The following is a 23,344-nucleotide window of genomic DNA, read 5'->3' on the forward strand; positions in this document are numbered from 1 at the left end:
CAGCGTCAAGCTCGTTCAGACCTGCCCAGGCATGCCCAGGATGTCAACTTACACAGAACAGCTTCCAGCCTGGCCTGATTCAATGCGTGGACATGCCCAGGCTGCTCAAACCGTTATTGATAAGTCACTTACGGGAGCGAAAATGTTTGGATACAAATATAAGAAAAAATCATGACAAAACTGAAGATTTCTCTGAAACGGTACGTGATGTTTACATTTTGTTTTGATATTCGTGATCAGCCCCCAAAAATCTATAAGAAACACCCAACAGTGTTCAAGGTGCGAAACCTTTGTTGTGCAGTCTAATTAATTTTGACTTAGGTCTGTCTGCTAAGAAGAAAGTTCAGCGTTGAAATGAGGCACCACCTTCTGTGAGTGATCTCCTTTTATAACTGGTGGATCAGAAGATTAGGGACTTCCTTTGCTTCAGTGCCCTGAAGGGGCGGTTTCTTGAAAGTATGAGGGAAGAAGGAGACAAGACTGTTAGCGACAGCGCCCCCTCTCATGCCGGGGTGGTAGTACTTACTTTAGGCAAACCTGGAAGGGGACCCTCTGGAGCGCATGCATAATGATAGATAGATAGATAGATAGATAGATAGATAGATAGATAGATAGATAGATAGATAGATAGATAGATTTTATTATTGCTTGTTTTTTCATTTAAAGATCAGTACAAAATGACTGAGAAAGCATCAGAATATTCATGAAAATTTAACATATAAGATCCTGTTTATCACTCATAGAACAGATTTCCACAAATGGTTTAAAGTTTATGGTTCTTTTTTATTAGTCAGCATAAATTAATACATACTGTATGCTCATAATTTGTTGTTACAGTGCCTTAGACGAAAATAAATCTCTTCATCTCTTCATCCAATGAAAAACAGACGTCATTGCCTAGGAATCTGCATTTAATTATAGGTGGTGAGTGTTTACCAGGCATAAGGCTGTTGGCTCACTTTTAAGCCATGAACTACCAAAGCAGCAGTTACACACTTAGTCATTTGTTCTACTTTGTTTGTGATGGGTGGGGATTTCACAGCCCAATAAAACATTCCTAAATTGATTCTAGTCTTGTAGAGCAACTGAGAAGAGAGAAACATGGCTACACAGCTGTATCTTTTCCTTTTCTCTTTCACCTTGGTACTTTCTATTTCTTTTGGACAAGAGGCTGAAATAGAAGCAATCCAAAGTGGTAAGTGTTCTCTTTCTATTTAATCATTATTCAAAATTTCTTAACTAGAAGAAAAATGTTTTGTTTGTGTGAAAAACAGAAAAATAAAAATGGGTAATTATATCATGCACATTGCAAAAAAGTAAATTTTTTTTTCTTAAATTCCCTCAGAAAAAGTGCATCTCTTGGGTGCCCCAGTGAAGGCAGATCCACAGAGCCCTGAAATTCAAAAGGCTGCCAAGAAGGCCGTGGAGGAATTCAACAGGATATTTCGTGGCACCAACTACTTTAGACTCACAGAGGTTGTGTCAGCAAACATTCAGGTAATCAAATCGTCCAACCAGCACCAAATAACTCACAAAGTTAAATATATAGTTAAAGAAATACAAGCTTTACAAATTTATACTGAAATTAATTAGTACTAAATTCCACTGTATTTATCTCAGGTTGTACACCAGTTTTGACAATAATAGAAGTCAGAGGAAGGATGAACATAAAAACAGAAGAAAAGAAATTTGAAAGATGATGACTGGCTCATTCACACCACTTATTTTCCTCAGTATACATATTTCTCAAAAAAAAAAAATGTTTCCTTTGGGGGCGGCACGGTGGCACAGTGGTAGCGCTGCTGTCTCGCAGTTAGGGTCCTCCCTGCGTGGAGTTTGCATGTTCTCCCCGTGTTTCCTCCCACAGTCCAAAGACATGTGGATTGGCAATTCTAAATTGGTCCTAGTGTGTGCTTGTGTGTGTCCTGCAGTGGGTTGGTACCCTGCCCAGGATTGGTTCCTGCCTTGTGCCCTGTGTTGGCTAGGATTGGCTCCAGCAGACCCCTGTGACCCAGTGTTTGGATTCAGCGGGTAAGAAAATGGATGGATGTTTCCTTTGGTAATCAAATTTCCATGTACTCCATGTCTCTCTCTCTCTCTCAATATTTTCGGAGAGCATTAGTTTTCATCACTAAAAAGGCATAAAATTCCCTGGCTTGATTAATCCAGTTCTGAATTTCAGGAGAACAAAGCCAGTCTCAGTAGCTTTTGTCACACAGTAGGAACCAACCCCGGACAGGACAGTAGTCTAACACAGAGGCTTCAAAGACATTAATATGCACTCACAAATCCAATTTAGAATACGCCTGGTAATTTTACAGTAGCTGTAGATCTGCCAACTTTTTTTAATGTAATTATGGAATATTAAGTACCCTCTAGCAATACAGGATTATAAAACTAATGAACTGATACATTAGTAGAAAAACATGTATTGTCAATTCAGTATGGTAAATGAATGTTGATATTAATGAAGTGTTTAATAAGAGCTCATTCAAAAACTCTGAAAAAGTGAGATTGAAATTACAAATGACCTAAATGAAGTTTATTCTTCGGTTGCTAGGCTCACTTTTCCTGAAAGAATGAGAAGCTAAGCAATATATGAGGACCTCAAACTTGAACACTTCTTCTGTTGATTGAGAAAAGCCAGTTAGTTTCAGCATATAACTAAGTTTTCCCCTGGGTGCCTCTTACTAGGGGTCATGGCCCACTGAATGAAGACACATCGGAATAATTGTATGTCACAAAATGGCATGCAAGTTGCTGAGGAAAGTGTGGTCTACTCAACCCAGCTGAGGAGGAAAAGTGAACAGAGAGCAAAGTAATCTGAAGTTCACTATAATTCATATATCCATTCATCTACATCTGAATATTTTTTCTAGTACAGGGTTATGGGCAATCAGAGAGTTTCTAAATTGCATCAGGTGCAACCATATAATCACCCGTCCTCCCCCTCTTAATGGGTTTGGTGGCAGACATTGTATACTGTGATTTAAAATGCACTTCTTCCACATGTTCTGACAGTGTCCCGCAGTTTCTCCTCTCTGTTCCTATCTTGACAATTATCTCTTTTCAATTCTCTCTGTGCATGACCCCCTTTCATCTTAGGTTCTCCCTCCTTTGGATTTCTCCACTCTCCCCCTTTCTATGCTCAAGCAGTGGGTAATTCCTCTGGTTTAAATCGCTACAACCCTACTGATGACCTGCTGGGGATGTCGTGACTCTGCCGTTTCAGCCCACAGAATGTCATTCTTCATTAACCTAGCCCTCTTGGAATTTTCCATATTGGATGAACAACTCATCTATTTCTACAAACCAAAAATGGCTCTGTGCAATTCAGCTGGGTGTTGTCCTGTAATGCAGTTTCTAGTTTCTTTTCTTTTTGCTTCCCTTGCTCCAGCTGTCAAACTGCTGTCTTTGTCTGTTTTTTTGTTTTCTTTAATTAACATTTACTACTTCTCTAAGAAATGTGAGTGACATCAGAGGAGTATTTCATGTTTATACTCAGTTGACAGAGTTCAATTAAAAGGACCTATACTGAATGCCATGATAATTCATTGTAGAGCACACTCACACTTCCATGTTCACTCACACTTATCTAACTCAGAGTCATCGATTTATATAACAAGCATGACACTGGAATTTGACAAAAGATCAGACATGAACTGTGGTCAGCAGCATACAGTCCACTCCATATTATATTGTATTTGTCTGCCTGCCAAAGCAGTATTTATTATATTTATATTTAGCATTAATCTGCTGCAGCTTTGTCAGTTAAAGTTTATTAAATGGCATCAGCTCCAGTCTTAATCCATATTTTACACCACCACAATGCCTGTCAGTCCATTCATAAGCTATTTTTGTTTGGATTATTTTATATTTTAACAGTCATAAATTACCTTCATAAGTACAGTACATTTTTGGTTATCAGCAGTGTAATGTAAGAAATTTATATAGCTAACAATATTATAACAAGCACCAAGATGTGGAATTTTGACACCATGCAAGATTCCTTTTTCAGGCCTGTATTACATTTGCATGCTTATTTATGACAATTAAGGAGCTTTCCCACCTTTGCACCCCGGAAATTAATTTCTGTGTTAGCCACATAGAACATCTCAGAAACATTCACCATGAAGCTAACCTTTTTTTGCACAAAATAATTTTTATTTCTATTCCACTCCTGCCTGCTTGGAGTGAACGTACAGTACCTTCTTTCACTCTCTCTTTCTCTGTTTTTGCTCTTAACACTTCTTTAGACTTGAACTCTCTGTAGTCAAACCAACTCTACCACTATATGGGTGTTTCTTTAAAAACTTGACATTACCCTGAAGCATCCAGTTTCCCTTAAACCCCTTATTTTTCAGAGCTGTTGATACAGCCCACTTCTGCTGCATGAATGCTGTCAATCTGCCTATTGTGACACTATCTTCAAGGCTGAGGAGTCATGAAGGATCACTGGCTGAATTCCACCACCATTATTTATTATATAAATATATGTGCTCACATACTCACTACTGGCTATAGGTTTTCACTCATATTTTTGACTTTGGCAAGATCAAAATATTTTGAGAACCAATGTTCTACACTACTTAGTGGCTGCATCACACCACTACATTAGCCTGCTAACCAGTTCAGCATTTCAGACAATCTGCTAAAATGTACCATCACCATCTTTGGAGACTGTAACAAATATACAATTTACACAATGTAACAAAGTGAGCTGTGAATCATGGGAAGAGAAATAAACCAAGGATTCCCACCCTGGGGTGCCCACACCACCAGGGGGTGTGACAAAAAGGAAAACTACGTTGAGTGAGGTGCATTGTCCGACTTTATCATGGTGCAATCTGTCTCTTGCAGTGTGCAGTCATTTTCAAGTCATTTTTTTTATTCATTGCTCCTGTTCTATGATATGAAAAGAATCAAGCGTTGTGAACATAATTGTCACCTGTGAATGAACCACAGAAATACATGATCTCACAGGTTCCTTATTTCAGGAGGAGCATTTGTAAAGATGAATAACTTTTTTTTTAATGGATTTTGGAGCTTGCAATGATTCATAGAGGAGGGCAAGGTCTGGTATTGAATTTTGTGCAAGTCCTGGTAATGAAGCTTCACTAATTTCAAGGTTTGATTGACATTTTTGCTCTTTACAAGGGGAGCTAAATTAGATGCAACACCTCCTGGTTATACTTAGCACTTCCTTCATGGTAGTGGCCTTGGCAGTAGAGCAGCAATTATATCCGTGCAGTGAATGTGTTTTTAAACTGCAGTATAGGTATGAAGTTAAACTGCATCTAGCCCTGCAAGCGGTCCTCCAGCTTGCAGGGAAATCTTGGGGGTTGGTGGCAGGATTGGCATTCTAGCCACAGTTAAAATTTCATGCAGCTCCGAAACAGCAGACACTACTGCCCATAGGAAAGCTGCTGCCACTATAAAGGTGATGGGGAAAAGCCCTCAGAAGCCTCATCCCCAGAACAGTCAAAACTTTCAGAGAGCCAATGGGGTCAGGCCTGTTGGGGATCAGAATTAGTGTGGTGCTGAGGTGTTACCCGCTGAACAGCAGCACTTGGGTCCCAATTTGAGGCATCTCATCTGGGTAGGTGCGTGTCATCCAACATGATGACCATCTTCCTCTGCTGTTGGAGAAGTATCCTAAACTCTGCATGTCATTGGCAGTACTCTCTGTTGTGAAGAGACCTGGTATCGACCAGATCTCTGTAGCTGGGTGCACCTTTAATTGGTCTGGTCGCTCTGATGGCTGTCATAGTCAGGGAGTAGCTGTTGCTGTAGCAGATTGGTTCCTTCTAATGCTGTCTGATGTCACTCCTATAAATAAGCATATTATGAAACTCAGATTAAGACACTCTCTGGGTGCCTCGTCTGTTTCCTCAGTGTATGTTTCAACCGCAGTGAGTGATGTCTCCGTCAGGGAGACATTTTATTTGCAAACTTCACTCTGTAGTTGATGGGTGCCCACGAGCTGATTGGCTATGAGGTTTGTGTCAGTCCAGATGGGTCTGGCGACTATGGTGAAAGTGGCTCCATGCTCCTTGACTTTGTAAAGGGTCAGGGGTTGCGGATCGCTGGAGCCAGGTCCTAGCCTCCTGAACTGCATTGTTGAACTCCGTACCCCAATACTGGTGAAGGAGATTGATCACATCCTTCTGGGCAGACAGTGGAGGCTTCTACAGAACTGCAGGGTCTAAAGAAGTGCCCAGTTTGTGAGTTCTAACCACAGACTTGTTGTTGCTACTCTGAAGATCCAGCTTATGTCCAGTAGGCTACCATCTACTAGGAGAACGAGACTGGACCTGGCCGCACTCCAAGTTCAGTTCATTTCTAATGAGTTTGCAAGCAATTTACATGAGGAACTAGCAAACTCGATTGTGACTGCTGATCCTAATGTAATGTGGGAGACCTTCCGTGGCAAGAAAGTGAAGATTGCTGAGGTTTGTGTTGTGTTGGTGTTCCTAAAGGGAGATGTTTCATCTCACAGGGCACCCTGGATATCATCGAGAGGAGTTGCAACACACGGCTTGATGGAACTGAGAAGGATGGCTGCGAGGGCTCTGAGGGCATATAAGGAGGTGTTTGTTAGAGGAATCTATGAGCAAGTGACACACTATCTATGGTCTAGTGAACAACGTCCTGCTTACAGAGGAATCAAAGCATTTCACATATCCAAATCTGTTCCTGCAGTCAGGGTGGGTGACGGAATGGTCCTTAAAGATGACACTGCAATTGTGACCCACTGGGCTGGTTACTTTGAGCAGCCGTTTAAAGCTGATCCTCCGGCTACGACATTGGATATCTCTGGATCTGGTTGTTGAGGCTGATCCTCCATTTAGCTGTGAACCACCCAATCTAACTGAGATTTCACTGGTTGTGAACCAGCTGCGGTAGTAAAGGCCTGCAAGGATCTGTGATATCCAAGTTGAACTCCAGGCTGGTGGTAAGGCTGTTATCCTTGCATTGCAAACAATCTTATTTTCCATTTGGGAAATGGGTGTCATCCCTGGAAAACAGGACTTGTCATCCCTATCCGGAAAGGCAAGGGTGATCGCCAAGATAAGCAACTGCACGGGGATAATGTTGCTCTTGGTGGCAGGTAAGTTCCTTGCTAGGGTCATCCTCAATAGGATCCGTGATCACTTGCTCACCTACCAGTGACCAGAGAAGTCTGGTTTTATACCTAAGAATTCTACTATCAATCATATCCTGGCACTGAGGGTTCTCATGGATCTGCAAACGTGAATATGGACAGAGTTTCTTTACAGCCTTTGTCAATTTTTGAAAGGCATTTGACTCAGATAATCCAGCTGGCCTATAGGACATTCTGAGACTTCACAGGATCCTCCCAAGGCTGCTGAATATCATGGCCAGCCTGTACACTGGTATTGTGAGTGCTGTGCAGAGTGCAGGGAGAACCTTTGCGTTTTTCCCAGTTGATTCTGGGATTCATCAGGGTTGTGTTTTTGCTCTTACCCTGTTCAATGCTTGCATGGACTGGGTGTTGCAGGGTCGTATGGTCCAGCGGCTGTGGGGCATCTATTGATGAAGAAAGATTTACTGATCTTGACTTTGCCGATGATGCTGTGATCTTCGCAGAGTCAATGGTGGCTCTTGAGAGACTGAGTGAGGAGTCTGAGTGTCTGGCCTTGTGAGTGTGCTATCCAGTGTCCTGAGATGAAGAGTGGACTCCTTTGGTACTTGTGTTTCTTTAGTGAATCCTTGGGTAGAACTGGTTTGACTTTGTGTCAAACGAGCAGTTGCTCACATGGTCCTGCATGAGGCACTTTACCTGCATTGTGAGGAAGCATAAAATATGGTACCACAGCCATGTGGTTCGATTCCCAGAGGGTGATTCGGCTCACAGGATCCTCATTGTTGAGGACCCACGTGGCTGGACCAGGCCAGGGAGGGACACATTTACAAGATTACTGAGATTTATAAAGGCTAATTGAATGAAAAATAATATGATGAAAAAAGAATAACACTTTAGTCTAGGTACTGCAAAAATGCATCTATTACATATTTACTCATACTTGTCAAGACTATAAGAAATATTTTGTTGTTAATAACATTTATAAAGCACCAGTAAAGTGGATTTTCATCTGTGTAATGTTGTCTACTAAAAAAATAATTTTGAAAAGGTGAGAGGTGCATTCTGTAATAGGCCTGTGAATTCTTTATATTCCTAAGCCACTTTACCAGCATATAAAAGGCTCTTAACATGCCACACTGCACACAGATGAATAATCGTTTATAGCCTTTAATGAGATTGTCTTGTCTATAGCCTTTGAATGAGAAGTGTTCATTAAAAAAAGTTTATGAAAGCAACAACAATTGAAAGCCATTTATTTCTTCAAATTAATTTTCATCATTTTATGTACACTAAAATTTGTGTTATAAAATTGTTAAAAAACAAAAAATGGAATTATAATTTATTGAGAAAAAGCACTGTTCAATTTTTAATGAAGAAATACATAAAGAAGGCCCAAGTCTATAGTTAATTTCCAGACGTTTAAACTAGCTAATTTTGAAATCAGTAAAACATTGTGAACGCTGGCCCCAGCACAGACAGACGGACGACATATTTTGCACCACACACTGTTTAATATATACACTATTTACAAGTTAAGTTCGTGCACTCACAAACCCCAGTGCCTTCAGCACTGATTCCCCCAAGTCCAGGGCCCACAGTTCTGTGCCTTTCTTCCTGGCCGCCTCCTGTCCTCGCTCTCCAGCTCAGTCCGCTTCCTCCCGACTTCCACCAATGACTGGAGGGAGGCGGCCCCTTAAATAAGGCTCCCGGATGAGCCCCAGGTGTTCCGTCCTTAGCCACGCCCCAGCGTGGCGGAAGTGTCGGCTGTCTTCCTGGCAGCTCTCCGGGTGCCACACAAAGTCTTCCCCGGCACTTCCTGGTGTGGCGGAAGTGCCGGGCTCCCGGGATAATTAGGCACCGGGGCGCCGCCTGGCGGTGGCCACGGGTCCCTACAGGGCTGGGCTTCGAAGCCCTGTACCTGAGGCCCCCTGCCTAACCAGGACGGACGCCCCCACTCTGTCTGGAGGAGGCACTCGCCCTCCTCCAGTCCTCCAAGGCGCCCCGGCGGGCTCCAGCCCCGACCGGCAACCGCACGGGATAAACCGGCATCGGGGCGCCGCCTGGCGGTGACCACGGGCCCCTACAGGGAAGGGCTTCCATGCCCTCAACCCGTGGCCCCAACAGAACCAGGACGGGCGCCTCGCGGTCTGGAGGAGGCACAAGCCCTCCTCACGTCCTCCTGGCGCCCCGGCTGGGCTCCAGCCCGGCCGGGGCCACAGTGCCCACCGCTAGCGAGGACACGTGGGTCGAGCGGCACAACCGAAAGGGCAGCACGTCCCCAGCGAGGGTCCTACTATGTCCCCAGGGTCCAACACGGCACCCTGGGACATCTGTCTTCGGCACCCTCACCGCGCAAACGTCCCCTGTGGTCTGCGCCGCTCTCGCCCCCGCTGTTCCCCCCAGCGGGTCACTGTAGGCCTCCCGGCGTGGAGCACTCCCGCGGAGCGGCCCGTTCCAGGAGGGCAGGTCCCTGTCGACGTCGGCCTCAGCGCTCGTCGGGGCTTCGGGCCTGTAAAATAAAGGAACAGAGGGCCAGAAGCACAGCCAGGACACTCACCCGAGCGCCCCGTCGGTCTCCGTACCGACCGTGCTCCTGCCCCCTCCGACAGTCCCCAACTTGCCTGCTGAAGTCCTCCACCGCAGGTTCCATGCCCGTCCGCTCGTCGGCCTCGGCACCGCTCTCGCTGGCAGCTCGCCCAGCCGCCCAGGGGATCTCCTCTGTCCATCCAGAGGACGGCCCTTCTCCGGACGCAGCGCACCCAGCGCGCGTCTCTCCTATCGGAGGAACCGGCATTCACCCTTCGGTTCCTCCTTCTTTTCTTGGACGCGCTGATGGTCTGGGTCTGAGCACAACGAAAGCTCAAATCCAGCCCCGTCTGCGTCCAGGCAGAGCGACAGGAGACAGCTGCGGGCTTGGAGCACAGGGCGCTAGGACCCAGGGCACTCAGCAGCCCCGATCCTACCAGCCCTTGCGTGTTTGAACTCCCAGCCTCGCTAGCCGTCTGCTCCGCCGCGTCCGCTGTTGGGAGGTTGCCTACTCAGAGCCGGTCGTCCCGTAATCGGTCACGGCCATGTTCGGCGAACCCCCCCACTTGCTCTACGGGAACGGCAACACTCACCACTCCCGCCGTGTTCTGCCTGCCTCCGGGTCCAGCGCCGCGCCGATCCTCCGTCTCACGCGGTGTCTCCCTCGACGCGACCGCCGTCTCCATCAGCTGCTCACACTGAGCGACGAGAACACGCAGCAATTCCTCAAATGACGACTCGACGGGCCGAAGGGACTCCTCCGAGACGCGATGAGCCGCTGGTGGATAGAGAGAGACAGACGTCGGTGAGCTTACCTGCTGATCGGCTCCACGCGACGTCTGCCTCCTCTGGGCCACTCCCTCTGGCCCAATCGGGTTCTTCTCTGACACGGGACTGGCATTCCTTGGGCCCGCCTCTATCCAATCATCGGCGGGCACGCAAGACACACCGGCCAATCCCGTGCCTGTCAGCGGCGGGACCTCCGCCCGCGGCCATCTTGCCTCCCCTGCTCCGAGTGCGGAGACGTGCCTCTTCGCCGCGTTGTGGCTGCGGCGATTCCTTGAGCCGCAGCGGCTCCGATTCCGCAGCCTTCTCTGCTGCTGCCGTCGCCGCGCTGCCGACAGCCCGCGGCCCGGCGCGCTCCTGCCACGGACGCGGATCCGGTTCGTCCCTCCCTGTAGGAAATAAAGTAAAACCGACCCCGAAGGGCCGATTATTGCAGGGCAGGGCACTCACCTCCCGGATCCCGTTCATGCCGAGGCCCCCGCCTCGGTGTGGCCTTTTGCGTAGCGACGCCGCCTGGCTGTCCGCCCCGACAGCGCGACTTTCGAGCCGCTGCGCCCGGCGATGTCGGGTCCTCCTCCGCACCCGGGGAAAGCCATTCCGCTGTCCGGTGGCGGTTTCTGGGTGAAACGCTCAGCGCTGGTTGTGCGGGCGCTCGCGTGCCAGTGTGTGGGGTCCGCTGCTGCGCCGGGCCGTTCACAGAAATTGATAGTTTGAACCCAGGTCCCCGCCTTGTCCCAGGCGGAGTATCCTGCCGACTACGCCACTGTGAACGCTGGCCCCAGCACAGACAGACGGACGACATATTTTTCTCCACACACTGTTTATTATGCACTATACAAGCTATATAGTCACGTGCACTCACGTAACCCCAGTGCCTTCAGCACCGAATTCCCCAAAAGTCCAGGGCCCACAGTCACTGTGCCTTTCCTCTGGTCGCCTCCTGTCCTCTCTCCAGCTCCGTCTGCTTCCTCCCGACTTCCACCAATGACTGGAGGGAGGCGGCCCCTTAAATAAGGCTCCCGGATGAGCCCCAGGTGTTCCGTCCTTAGCACGCCCCAGCGTGGCGGAACTGTCGGCTGTCTTCCTGGCAGCACTCCGGGTGCCACACAAAGTCTTCCCCCCGGCACTTCCTGGTGTGGCGGAAGTGCCGGGCTCCCGGGATAATTAGGCACCGGGGCGCCGCCTGGCGGTGGCCACGGGGCCCTACAGGGCTGGGCTTCAAGCCCTGTACCCGAGGCCCCCTGCCTAACCAGGACGGACGCCCCCACTCTGTCTGGAGGAGGCACTCGCCCTCCTCCAGTCCTCAAGCGTCCGGCCGGGCTCCAGCCCGACCGGCAACCGCGACGGGATAAACCGGCATCGGGCGCCGCCTGGCGGTGACCACGGGCCCCTACAGGGAAGGGCTTCCATGCCCTCAACCCGTGGCCCCCAACAGAACCAGGACGGACGCCCCCTCGCGGTCTGGAGGAGGCACAAGCCCTCCTCACGTCCTCCTGGGGCCACAACATATGATATATTAAAAAGAATATTTACATATTTGTTCCATTGGTAAAGATGAATGAGGGAAAGTGGGAGTGTACCCTATTGCCTTTGTACTCAAATCTGCAAACATGCTCTCATTATTTTACACTTGGCTTCTTTATAACCCTGTAGTGAGAAAATTATATTCACAAAAGCTCTCTGTGTACAAAGTGGCAGATTAAACTAACATTTGATTTTACATGCAAAAGGCAAATAAGGTTGTACCTTATTTCAAGTAGTTTATTCTTTATTCAGATATTTTTGTTAAGAATACACCCCACCCTGTATGTAAACTTGCTCTGGTACATATTTACATTTATTCTCCCCTTTTCAAGCATTTTTTTCAGTTTGCTTAAAAAATACACGTCCATAGTCATAATAAAGGTTGGTAAATAGTGCAAACCACTGATTAAATTTTTTAAAACTTTTTTTTATCTTCTTTGTGCCTTATTTGCAAAAAAGGAAAGTGGAAAGATTTTCTCATTTTAGTAATTTCTTACTGTAATCAATGAAACTATGAGTTTGAACATTTAGTGGCTGCAATAAACAGGTAGATGCAAGAACTAACAGCTACAGTATGTTGCATAAATGCTACATATTGTATTTCTATACACTATATTTATTTTAAGCAACTTACTGTTCTCCAGTAAGTTGGATATAAAATATATTTGGATTTGACCATATTATTGGTTACATGTCCATTAAAAAATGGGTTTTGGAAAAATATGAGAAATTTAATCTCCCCTGTAATGAGGAATGCCAGGCAGGAAGTTTAAATGACAGAGAGAAAGATAAACACCAAACAGTGATAATGTGCTCCACTGCCACATCTGTTTCACAAGTGATTACTGTCGTTGAGGTCTGTTCTACCCAAATTATTTGGGCAAATTCCTTGCACTGATTCATTACATTGTTCCTGAGTTACTTTTCTTTTTCTTGTGTTTTCTTGCTTTATTCCTTTTATTTTCAGACCTTTAATTACAGTTATTTTATGCTTAAAGCTTGATTCTTGCTTCATTCATTTACAACCCCAATTCCAAAAATATTGAGATGCTATGTAAAATGTAAATGAAAACAGAATGCAGTGGTCTGCAAATATCATAAAACCATATTTTATTCACAATAGAACATATAAATCATATGAAATGTTTAAAATTGTACCATGTTAAGAAAAGAATAAGGTAATTTTGAATTTAATGGCAGCAATACGTCTCACAAAAGGTGGGACAGGGCCATGTTAACACTGTGTAACATCCCCTCTTATTTTAACAACAGTCTGTAAATGTCAGCGAACTGAGGAGACCAGTTGCTGGACTTTTGGTAGAGTAATATTGTCTCATTTTTGTCTGAAATAGGATATAAGCTGCTCAACAGTCTTGGGTCTTCTTTGTTGTATTTTTCGTTTTAAGATGTGCCAAATGTTTTCAATTGGTGAAAGGTCTGGGCTGCAGGCAGAGTCTTCTACTACAAAGCCACGCTGTTGGAATAGATGCAGTATTTGGTTCAGCATTGTCTTCCTGAAATATGTAAGGCTTTCCCTTAAAAGGACTTCATCTGGATGGAAGCATATGTTGCTCTAAAACCTGTATGTACAGTACCTTTCAGCATCAATGGTGTCTTTCCAGATGTGCAAGCTGCCAGTTCCATAGGCACTAATGAACCCCCACACCATCAGAGTCGCAGGCTTTTGAACTGAGTGCTTATGCAGTGCAGCCTGAGGGCCCGAGGATCACCGGCATCCAATACTGATTTTCGTCCTTGTTCCTTGCTCTTAGAAATTTCTTCAGATAATCAGAATCTTTTCATGATATTATGTACTGTAGATGATCAGATATTCAAAATCCACACAATTTTACATTTGGGGGACATTACACACAATTCCACAATATGTAGAAACATTTTTTTGCAGATTGATGAATTTCTGCCCACTTTTACTTCTGAGAGACTCTGCCTCTTTTAAGGTCTTCTTTTTATACACAATCATGTTACTGACCTGTTGCCAATTTGCCTAATTAGTTGCAAAATCTTCATCCAGCTGTTTCTTTTTAGTATCATTTACTTTTATAGCCTTTTGCTGCCCCCGTCCCAACTTTTTTCAGATGTATTGCTGCCATCCAATTCAAAATGAGCTAACATTTTCCATGAAATAATAAAATGTCTCACTTTGAACATTTGATATGTTTTCTGAGATCTAATGTGAATAAAATATTGGATTATGTGATTTGGAAATCATTGCATTCTGCTTTAATTTACTTATTTTATTTATTTAGCATTATGTTGACTGCAGTTAAATATCCTGCAGCTATATATGTCCTCACTGTCTTACATTAGTCTTGTTCAAACTTACCCATTCTCTGTAATGTCTCTGTGTCTACTATTTGCTCAATTTGCACTGCCAAATCCGTTTTTTTTAGTACAAACACAAATCCGAAACAGTGTACATAAAAAGTTTAAAGCATACAATGATAACGTGGCTAAGAAGTGGCATAACAAGTGGAACTGGAGACTCTTTCTGTACCTAATCATTTATGCAAAAACAACTGGGAAAGGCAGAATGCATAGTTTAAAAACTCTGGTCAAACATAATACCTAGGGCGTACATTATACACCTCCCATTTTTAAAATTGCAGCAATTATCATTGCTCTCTTCCATTTTTTAAGATGTTGCATAATAACCTTAAATAAATTAATCTTATTTTGGCAGCAAGAGATGTAAGATAGAGAACAGGTGCCCTTCCCTCCTTACAGTGACTCATACCAGACCAATCTCTCTATTATAAAAAAAAATCTTGGGAGGGAGACAAGGGAGACAAGATGTGATCTTCTCGGAAGACACTTTGACGTCACGCGAGACAAGGAAGTGAGTTCTTTTAACAGAGTCCTTACTTGCTCTTCTATTAATATATGTTCTTCCAGTAACAAGCAAAGGGAGTTCATTTGTTGTTGAAATGATCACATTGTTGTCAAATGAATGCAAGAGTAAACAGACTCTTAGAATAAATAGAATAAATCACATTAAAAATCAGTCAATTAATCAGTCCATGAAATTTGGTGGCAGTGATTGCTAGCACAAGCCAATTGGAAAAAATCATATTCAGAAATGGTGAGGACGGAGGTACTGTGGCACAGTGTGTCAGGACTTCTTCTTCAAAGTTCCAGGGGATCTATATTTTTAATGAATTTTCATTCTATAATGTGCTTATGTGGTTAATTGTCAATTTTATATAAGGCTAGTGCAAGTGCCTGTGGAAGTCTGAGCTTCAGTGGATATGACATTTAAGGTATTTCTGCACACAGGTATTACAATATAGTTACTTTTAAGGAATTGTTCACTCACTCTGGTATATCATTTTCATTATTATTAAATTAATGAGCAAGATCTCTAAGATAATTCAGCAACATGGTAGCCCTAAGTAGATTTGATCAAGTTATCAACAGATTCTTGTATATGTAGAATGCCAAAAAATGATTTTATATTTTCAGTACTTCAAAATAGTTTTTACATTGTAACAGATTTTCTGCCAGTATAACAGCCAGTTTCCATGTTGACCCAGGTTTTCTGTTTATCCCCATTAAAGGAAGTAATGGAACAGTAATTTTTACAGTTGGATGCCCTTTCTGACACCAACCTCCTTTAATTGTCTTTTTGCAATAGGCAAGAATGATGATGATGTTATTCTAACCTCAGGTCAGAGGAGTGTCTAATTAGAGGTAGTGTTCGAGTTATAACCACGTTCAGTTCTGACCGACCGGTAATAAATAGTACTGCGTAATAAGTCATATTGTTTGTTTTATATCCTTTTTTATCATCATTCTTAGCATATTGTGTAGATTTTCTATCTTTTTTTTGTAAATAATTTTTTATTTTATTTGTTTCGTTATTACTGTTGTTCCCATGGGTGCCAAACCTTTAACAACTTCGCGATTCACTGTTATGTTACGTTATCAGTGTGAGCATCTCCCAGTGTTTGCTGTGTTAACTGTAAGTGGAGGAATTGGACCGGCAGAATTTGATCACTCATATGATTTCTGTTTTAACATTTCAGCCTGTTAATAATAAACATTAACAGGTAAAAGAGTTTGGCGGTCACACGAAGCAGCACATCATGAGTCACAGATTCAAAGCCAGTACAGTGCATGTGGTGAATACTGGTTACATACTGGGATAACTTAAAGTCCTATGCGATCACATTTGCTTTCTTTCCTCCCTCATACTGCTTGATCACTTTCACTTTTCTGTCGAGATCAATTACCTTTTTTTCCTGCAATTTTATGACAAATGTAACTAACCATAGTCGAAACTGCATCAGGCAATAAACTGATATCAAGATGAATGAGTCATGACATATGTAGCTGGTGTGGCGAAAACCGTTATTTACCCTTAAGACGCGATAGCAGTCATAAGTCCAATGGTCATAAGACCCATAAGTCATAAGTCAATGACTACCTTTAACAAATTGAGGTATTCATATTTTCTCTCTTAGAACATGGCCCTTATTTGAAATTGTTTGTTACTGTCCACATTTTTTTACTTGTGACTTGCCAACGTTACATTAATCTGGAATTTGTTTTGCTTATGTGTGTTGTGTTGATGCCCAATGCAAGTATTGTTATATTAAACAAAAGTTACTTTAATGCAACAAAAAAACAGTGGCCAACCATGACCGTTATAAAAGTCAGAGGTTCTGTTTTGTTTACTTGCCTTTTTTATATTTAACTACTTTAAAGGCTCTGTTGCCACTTATTACTAACCTTTCATTACATTTTGTTCCCATGTTTGAACAGTTCAACCCTCCTGTTGCAACCTATACCTGTTTTGGAGGAGTACAGTCCAATACTGTGTAGTTGTTCAGGGCCAATGACTTCTGTCTGCAGGTTTGAAGATGTTCAGCCTGGCAGTAAGATGGTCCAGCCAGAATAAGGTGTGAGAAGAAGATAGTTTTTGGCATAGTGTTTGGTTTGGGGGTTTTGTGGAAAGTGGATGAGTCACCTGTTCTTGCAAGCAGTATCTAGACTGGTGTAAGAAAATCTTAAGAAGTGATAGGTTTTCCTTTCTGTTCAACTAGTTATTATTTTGTGTTTTTTCTGCGGCATATTTCTCTTTTAAATGTGATGTTTTCCTTTTAACTAACACATTTTCATCATTTTGGTATTTCAAATGAATAATATATATATATTTTTTTTTACTTTAATTTTAAGGTGACAAATGCTATCCAATATATACTTATTGCTCGAATTGGAAAAACCAGGTGTAAGAAAATGGAGGCAGTTGATCTTGAAGCCTGTGCACTGACAAAAAAGGTATTTTTTATGTGCTTTTTTTGACACACAAGTGAATGCTTTTCAAAGTTATGTTTCAAAACTATTATGATACCAGTTATAAAAATATTAATTGATAGTATTGGTAATTGGGATAGGTGGCAGAGAAAGTTGGTTGTTCCACTTCACAGTTTGCATCTTAGCTGGACAACCTCCTATGGTGGGCCAACCTTCAATACCTTTTATACCTCAGATGGTAACTGGCTGGGAAGTCCAAAGCCTGGTTCTGTTGCTCCCACCTACTATCCCTCAGCAGTCGTCAAATGACCCTTGTAGCCTTTGGCCACTCCCCCTTCACCCACTGCTCATTAGGAGCGACCCGCCCCTGCAGCACTGTTCCCTCCATTCCCTGCAGGCCCACCCAAATGCCTTTCTCCTGTCCACTGCAAAGGCTTGATTTCTTTCCCCTTTTTGTCTCTCTTTTTCTGTCTCAGGCTTTCCTGTTATCTGTCATACTCAAGTTTTTTATGAACTTTGCAGGTGTAGCTGCTTGGCTTAACGACTCATGGAGAGTCAAAAAGGAATGGCTAGGATGTTTGTACTTGCACATGAACCAGCAATCAGCCAGTTTCCCCACTGAACACTCTGCGGCTGCATGACTTTACCCTGGAACAATTAACTAATTGAATGTCACATTTCTAAACCAATACAAAGCCTCATAAAGGTGGTGCTAAAAATAGGGGCAGTGGTTTTGAATAGCAAAGAGCAATGGTGTTCTCATTAACTTGATCCAACATACAGAAAACGTTTGATTATTATAAACAGTCTACAGCCAAAAGGTCTCCTAAAAGGATCCCTATTATATCCCTGTATGTCTTGTGTGTGCAGTGTGTATACTTCACTTATTAAAAATAAATCTTTGTACGGGAAAAAGTTTTCTGTACACTCATAATGTATATTGGCATTCAAAGACATCTATTGACTACTGGTCATAGTGAATGATATGTTGTCGCAGGCGCTGAGTGTGCTCTCTGTTGTTCAGTTACGATGATAATTTTGGAGTCAATGTAAGGTTGAAACAATTGGCAGCTTTTTACATGAAAATATGTATTGCAAATTTGATGATTTGTCACACCATATTAAAAGGAGGTGAAAAGGACTCAACAACCATTACCCAGAATGAGCATGTACTGAAATGAGGGATAGAACAGCAATATTAACAGAGTAATGTATTATAGAAGGAGAAGAAGGAACATGGTGGGGGAAAATGTGTTGGGATGGACACAAGAAGAAAGTAGCATTGGCCCTTTTGTATTTATTCTTATACATTTTAAATAATTATTGCTAAACCCAATTTTCATGTGTGCATTTTTCATTAATAAAAATTTCATCACAAAAAAGGAGAAACATATTTCACCCAGTTTAGTGTCATAAAAATAATAATAATTCTTTATATTTATATAGCATTTTTCTCACTACTCAAAGTGCTTCCACACAGGGAAGGCCCAGGACACAAACCCATGATCTTGTTACTGCCATAAGCACTCAATATCTGTCGTTGAGTCTCTGAGAATAAATTCAAACAGTTTAATCAGAAACAGGCTTCTAAAATACCCCCCCCCCCACCCAAAAAAACCCAAAAGATTATGATGTAGCAAAGTTGAATGAAGTACACAACACTAGTTTTCATTTCAGCCCAAGGTCACTTTTATTTACTTCTCTGCAGCAGTGATCAGTCACACTACTGCTGTTATGCTATTAAAAATGCAAGCCTGCAGTAATCCCTGATCTTTCTGTCTCACCCTGTCCTTTCTTATTATTCTCTCTTTGTGTCGATTGATGTCCTCCTTCAGCTGGATCTCTCTCCACTCCTTCAAGCCGCCTGCATAACACCATTTATTGAGTACTGGAATGAAGCATAGCTCATCTGCACCTGTCTAGCTGGCACATTATATTTCTGAAACAGTGATAACACAATTCTAGAAGTGTTGGCTTTGGATTTGATAAAGAGTTCATTGGCATGAAAAGCATTTCATCTACAAGACTAAACAAAAAAGATTATAAACTTTTCCTGTCACAAATTAAAACACTTTTTTCCATATATAGAAGAGAATAAAGCAATTTGTTACACACTGATTGTACTGCAACTTATCGATTTATAATATTGAATGTAAGAGGCTAGACAGACTATGATAAAAAGTTGGGGACATCTCCTTGGTGATCCCGTATAATTGGAATTTGAAAAAAAAAAAAAATAATAAAACAAACATGGAATAATAACAGAGACATCTTTCCAAATGTGAGTTGTCAATTGAACTGCCTCATGATGGTGGATCTTTGGTCTTAAATCCTTCTGGCAGGAAGAGGCAGGTCCATGTGGACAGACACCGGAAATGACATCAGTGGTGTTATAGCTGTCAATCTTTCAGTTTGCATAGAGGGAGGAATAGAGAAGACATTAGGACACAGCACGAACCCCTGGAGCGGTGGGAAATTACAATCATCAGAGGTCCTTACACTGTCCCCTATGCGACGTGCATGACATGAGACAACACTTGAATTTAAAAATGTTGTGTAATATTTCTTGTAGTGTGAGTGCCATACAAAAGAAGTTGCCCTATTGCTGTACTTTCCATATTATTACAACATACTGTATACTTTTCTCAGTGAGTTTTCTTTTAATTAGTTGCAATAATATGTACAGGAGAGATAAGACACATATATGGTGCATGTTTATGCAGCTGGTGTTTAATATAATCAAACATTAAATATTTCAGACACATTAAAAAAATATTGCTGTCTAATTGTTATGATTTGGCCTGAGCTCCTCTAAAAGCTTATACCTTCATTGCTGTTTTTGGATTTCAGCCAAGCACTGCATGAGATTTTCTTTTTTGAAACCAATTAAATTAGGACTTAATTTGGGATTGGTTTAGTAGTTGTTTGCTCATTGCTGAAACCAGATGGTTGGTGTTTATGTTCAACATTTAAAACAATATAATTATGGGTTATGCTTGAGAAGTAAAAAAGAGAACACTGACCTAATGTGGGGTTTAAGCCTTGTCCTTTGGCCAACATTTTTTTAAACTGTAACTTTATTCTTCAATAAGCTAAAGCTTAGTTTCAATTCAGAGTTAACATTTTTAAACCCCTAGGTTTCTTTATTGATTATACTTTTTTTTGGTTTAAGTCAAACTTAAATTCTAATTTATATTACGAACATTTTAATCCTAATTTCCTTGTGAATTGATTCTAATATCTACATAAGCTATTGCACTTGAAAGGATTATTTAGTTTGTTTTTCTCTTCTGTATTTTTAATGTAGTTTCTTAAGTATTTGCATGTTAACTGTTTAACATTAATTGATGAAAATGTAACTCACTGTTTACCTGCACTTTAGCGCTTTAGGTATTTCTGAAATTAATGTTTATTATATAAACAATTGTAAAACGGCAGCTATTCTATTTATAGAATGATAAATATTCCTCAAAACAAAAATCATCTTAGTATTCTGTGTATGATCTGGAGAGAACTGAAGTCGGAATGTATGGCATTCATATTTTTAAAGAGTTCTTTATTGATTCCGAGATTGGATTTATTTAATGTTTTACATCTAAAAAAAATTCTATTACTTGTTAGCTTTAGAAGCTGTTAACTGAAAAGAAATACAATTCTGCCTTTTCCCTTGTGCTTTTAGAATAATATTTTGCAGCTTGTCTGAGGGAAATTAATTCCTGATGTATGCAGTCTTCACCATTTATTAGATACGCTTACACTTCATTAAATTCAAACAACCAGGGCTAGTCCGTGGCTTAAACTACACTCTTTTGTTAAGTATAAATCTAGGATACTTATCCTGTCGTCTTTACAAACAATTTATCAATATGCATGTTTTAATGATAAATTCAAAATACTGTGCATTTCCAAGAAATGTATGCCTAGAAAAACGTGCATGGTACTCTCTAAATTTTATTTCAAAATTTAAAGTACAGTTAGAGCCAATGTGTCCAGACAGGTAATATTTAGAACAGTTGTCTTTTTTCTTATCCTTCCTGCCAAAAACTCTCTAAGAGGGAGTCATATTTTTTCCATTAAGTTGCAAAGAACTTTAGAGCAAAATCTAGGGAACTGCAGGCCTCTTTCTCCATGGATAGAGTGAGTGTTCTTCACTCACTAAACAGAAAGCCACTAGGCAAACCTTTGACCCATGGCAGAGTATCAAGGGGAGCACTAATGTTCATAAATATGATTATCAGTGCTTGCACTGTCACACACATGCACATGGGATCCAGTCAGTGGGCTTAAATAAATGTATTTATACACCGGACCACCTTCTCTCTTTCCTCTGCAGACCTTCAGAAGGAAACCCTGCCTGATGTCACTTCCAATTCCAGCCGTGACCTCACTTCCAGCTGCAGTTCTCAAAACACATCCCTTCCTGTCAAATCACTCTAAAACCACGATATTGCCTTATGCATTTCAGTTCATTCATGGACTCGATCTGTTGACCTTCTTAACATTAGACCTAAGTGTCATTATAAAAACAATGCTAAAAGTGTCACTCAGGCAACAGTAAAGACGCATCTCACATAAGAACCGAAGACTACTCGGGTAAAATGCCAAGAGCGTTAGTCATTATTCAGGCAATGGTATAGGTGTGCCTTACGTAATGGTCAGGGCCGAGTATTGCCTCATAATGGCAACTTGTAAGAAACACCACTCTTCAGAAGTGATGATGAGGTGAATCTGTCTTCAGGTAGTGAAATTGAAATGGTTGCTGAAACTGAAAGTGATGCTCATGTCACTTGCACATGTGTAGTGTGCAGTCCATACCATTATTATTATTATTATTATTATTATTATTATTATTATTATTATTATCATCATCATTTGTATTATTTTTATACATTCCACACTTCTGACTTTGTAATTTTAGGGATTTGCACATTTTACAGTAGAAATATGAGATTTAATAAAAATGTCATTTTTCAAGCCAAAAATTGCAATGTTTTTTCATGGTTTTTTGAGAAGAAATGTAACACTAAGTCTACTTTAATTAATAACTTTTGTATTTTTCAAGAATACAGGGTAGAGAACCCAACCCTTCATCTTGGTTTTTGTTGTTTCTTCTTACAGTAACTTTATGACGTATTTCTGAAGGCTGAATTACAGAGAGCCCAAAGTTTTGCTTATGGCACATTCACTGTGTATTTATTTTTGACAGATTCACCTCCAATCTGTTATATTTAGCAAATAGTAATTGTGTAGAAATACTGTATATAATGTTTAAATTTGTACCCTGCAGAGGTAGGGTTACCTTCTTTCAATAGATCATGAAACTGTATTCTCTATAAAAATGAAGTCAATGTAAAAAACAAATATCTTCCTTTTTATTTTGATCACAGGTTCTTAACTGCGACTTCAATCTACAGTTTCACCCATCGGATGAACAGTATAAGTTAACCTACCAGAAGTGCAAGAGATGAACACCAAACTAATTAAGGAGAAAATGAAAGCATACACAGATGATTTACTTACTCACTCAATCAATAAATTAAATACATAAATCAATACAATTGCTGTTTTCTCAATTTTTATAAATGTGCCTATGTATCATAAATATGGCAGATCTTTGACTAATGCAAGGAAAACACTGGCTCTCTACTTCTTTTGTTCTGAATAGAAAACACTTTTAGATCTGATAGTTTTACAGTGCAAATCCTTACTGTTGAGCCTATCTCCACTTAATTTTGCACAAATTAGCCATATGTAGAGTAGGAGACCATAAGTTGTGTTTTGCTTCCAAATTTTTCTGGTGCCCTCATCCCCAGACAGTACAGGGTACCTCTGCTTGTATAATAATGATAATAATAAATTCAAAAACTTAAACATAAGGTGATAAAGTACAAAATAAAGAGCTTTCTAAGACACAAAAATTCTATAGTTGGGGTTCTTAAACCTAGTTCCGTGGGGTTCATGGATGGGTTTCAGGGTGTCCGTGAGGGTTAGATAAAAATGAATGTTAATATTCACTATACAGCCCAATACTGTTGATTTTTCTTGTGTGAAGCTTCTCACATTATTTTTCTCGCGTGTTACATCTCTCACCATTATTTTTCTTGCAAGTATTTATCTCATCTAAAC

At 41.5% G+C, this 23,344-nt stretch overlaps 1 protein-coding gene across 1 annotated transcript; it reads left to right on the forward strand.

Moving 5' to 3' along the window:
• The first annotated feature begins 982 nt into the window (after positions 1 to 982).
• si:busm1-57f23.1 (uncharacterized protein LOC368621 homolog) lies at positions 983 to 22,771 on the forward strand. Its single transcript, XM_039750833.1, has 4 exons — positions 983 to 1,195; positions 1,346 to 1,497; positions 17,141 to 17,242; positions 22,606 to 22,771. Exons 1-4 carry the CDS (start codon positions 1,102 to 1,104, stop codon positions 22,684 to 22,686), a joined length of 429 nt encoding a protein of 142 aa, XP_039606767.1. The 5' UTR covers positions 983 to 1,101; the 3' UTR covers positions 22,687 to 22,771.
• The last annotated feature ends 573 nt before the right edge of the window (positions 22,772 to 23,344 follow it).

Source organism: Polypterus senegalus, chromosome 4 (assembly GCF_016835505.1).
Source record: "Polypterus senegalus isolate Bchr_013 chromosome 4, ASM1683550v1, whole genome shotgun sequence".
Lineage (NCBI taxonomy): Eukaryota > Metazoa > Chordata > Cladistia > Polypteriformes > Polypteridae > Polypterus > Polypterus senegalus.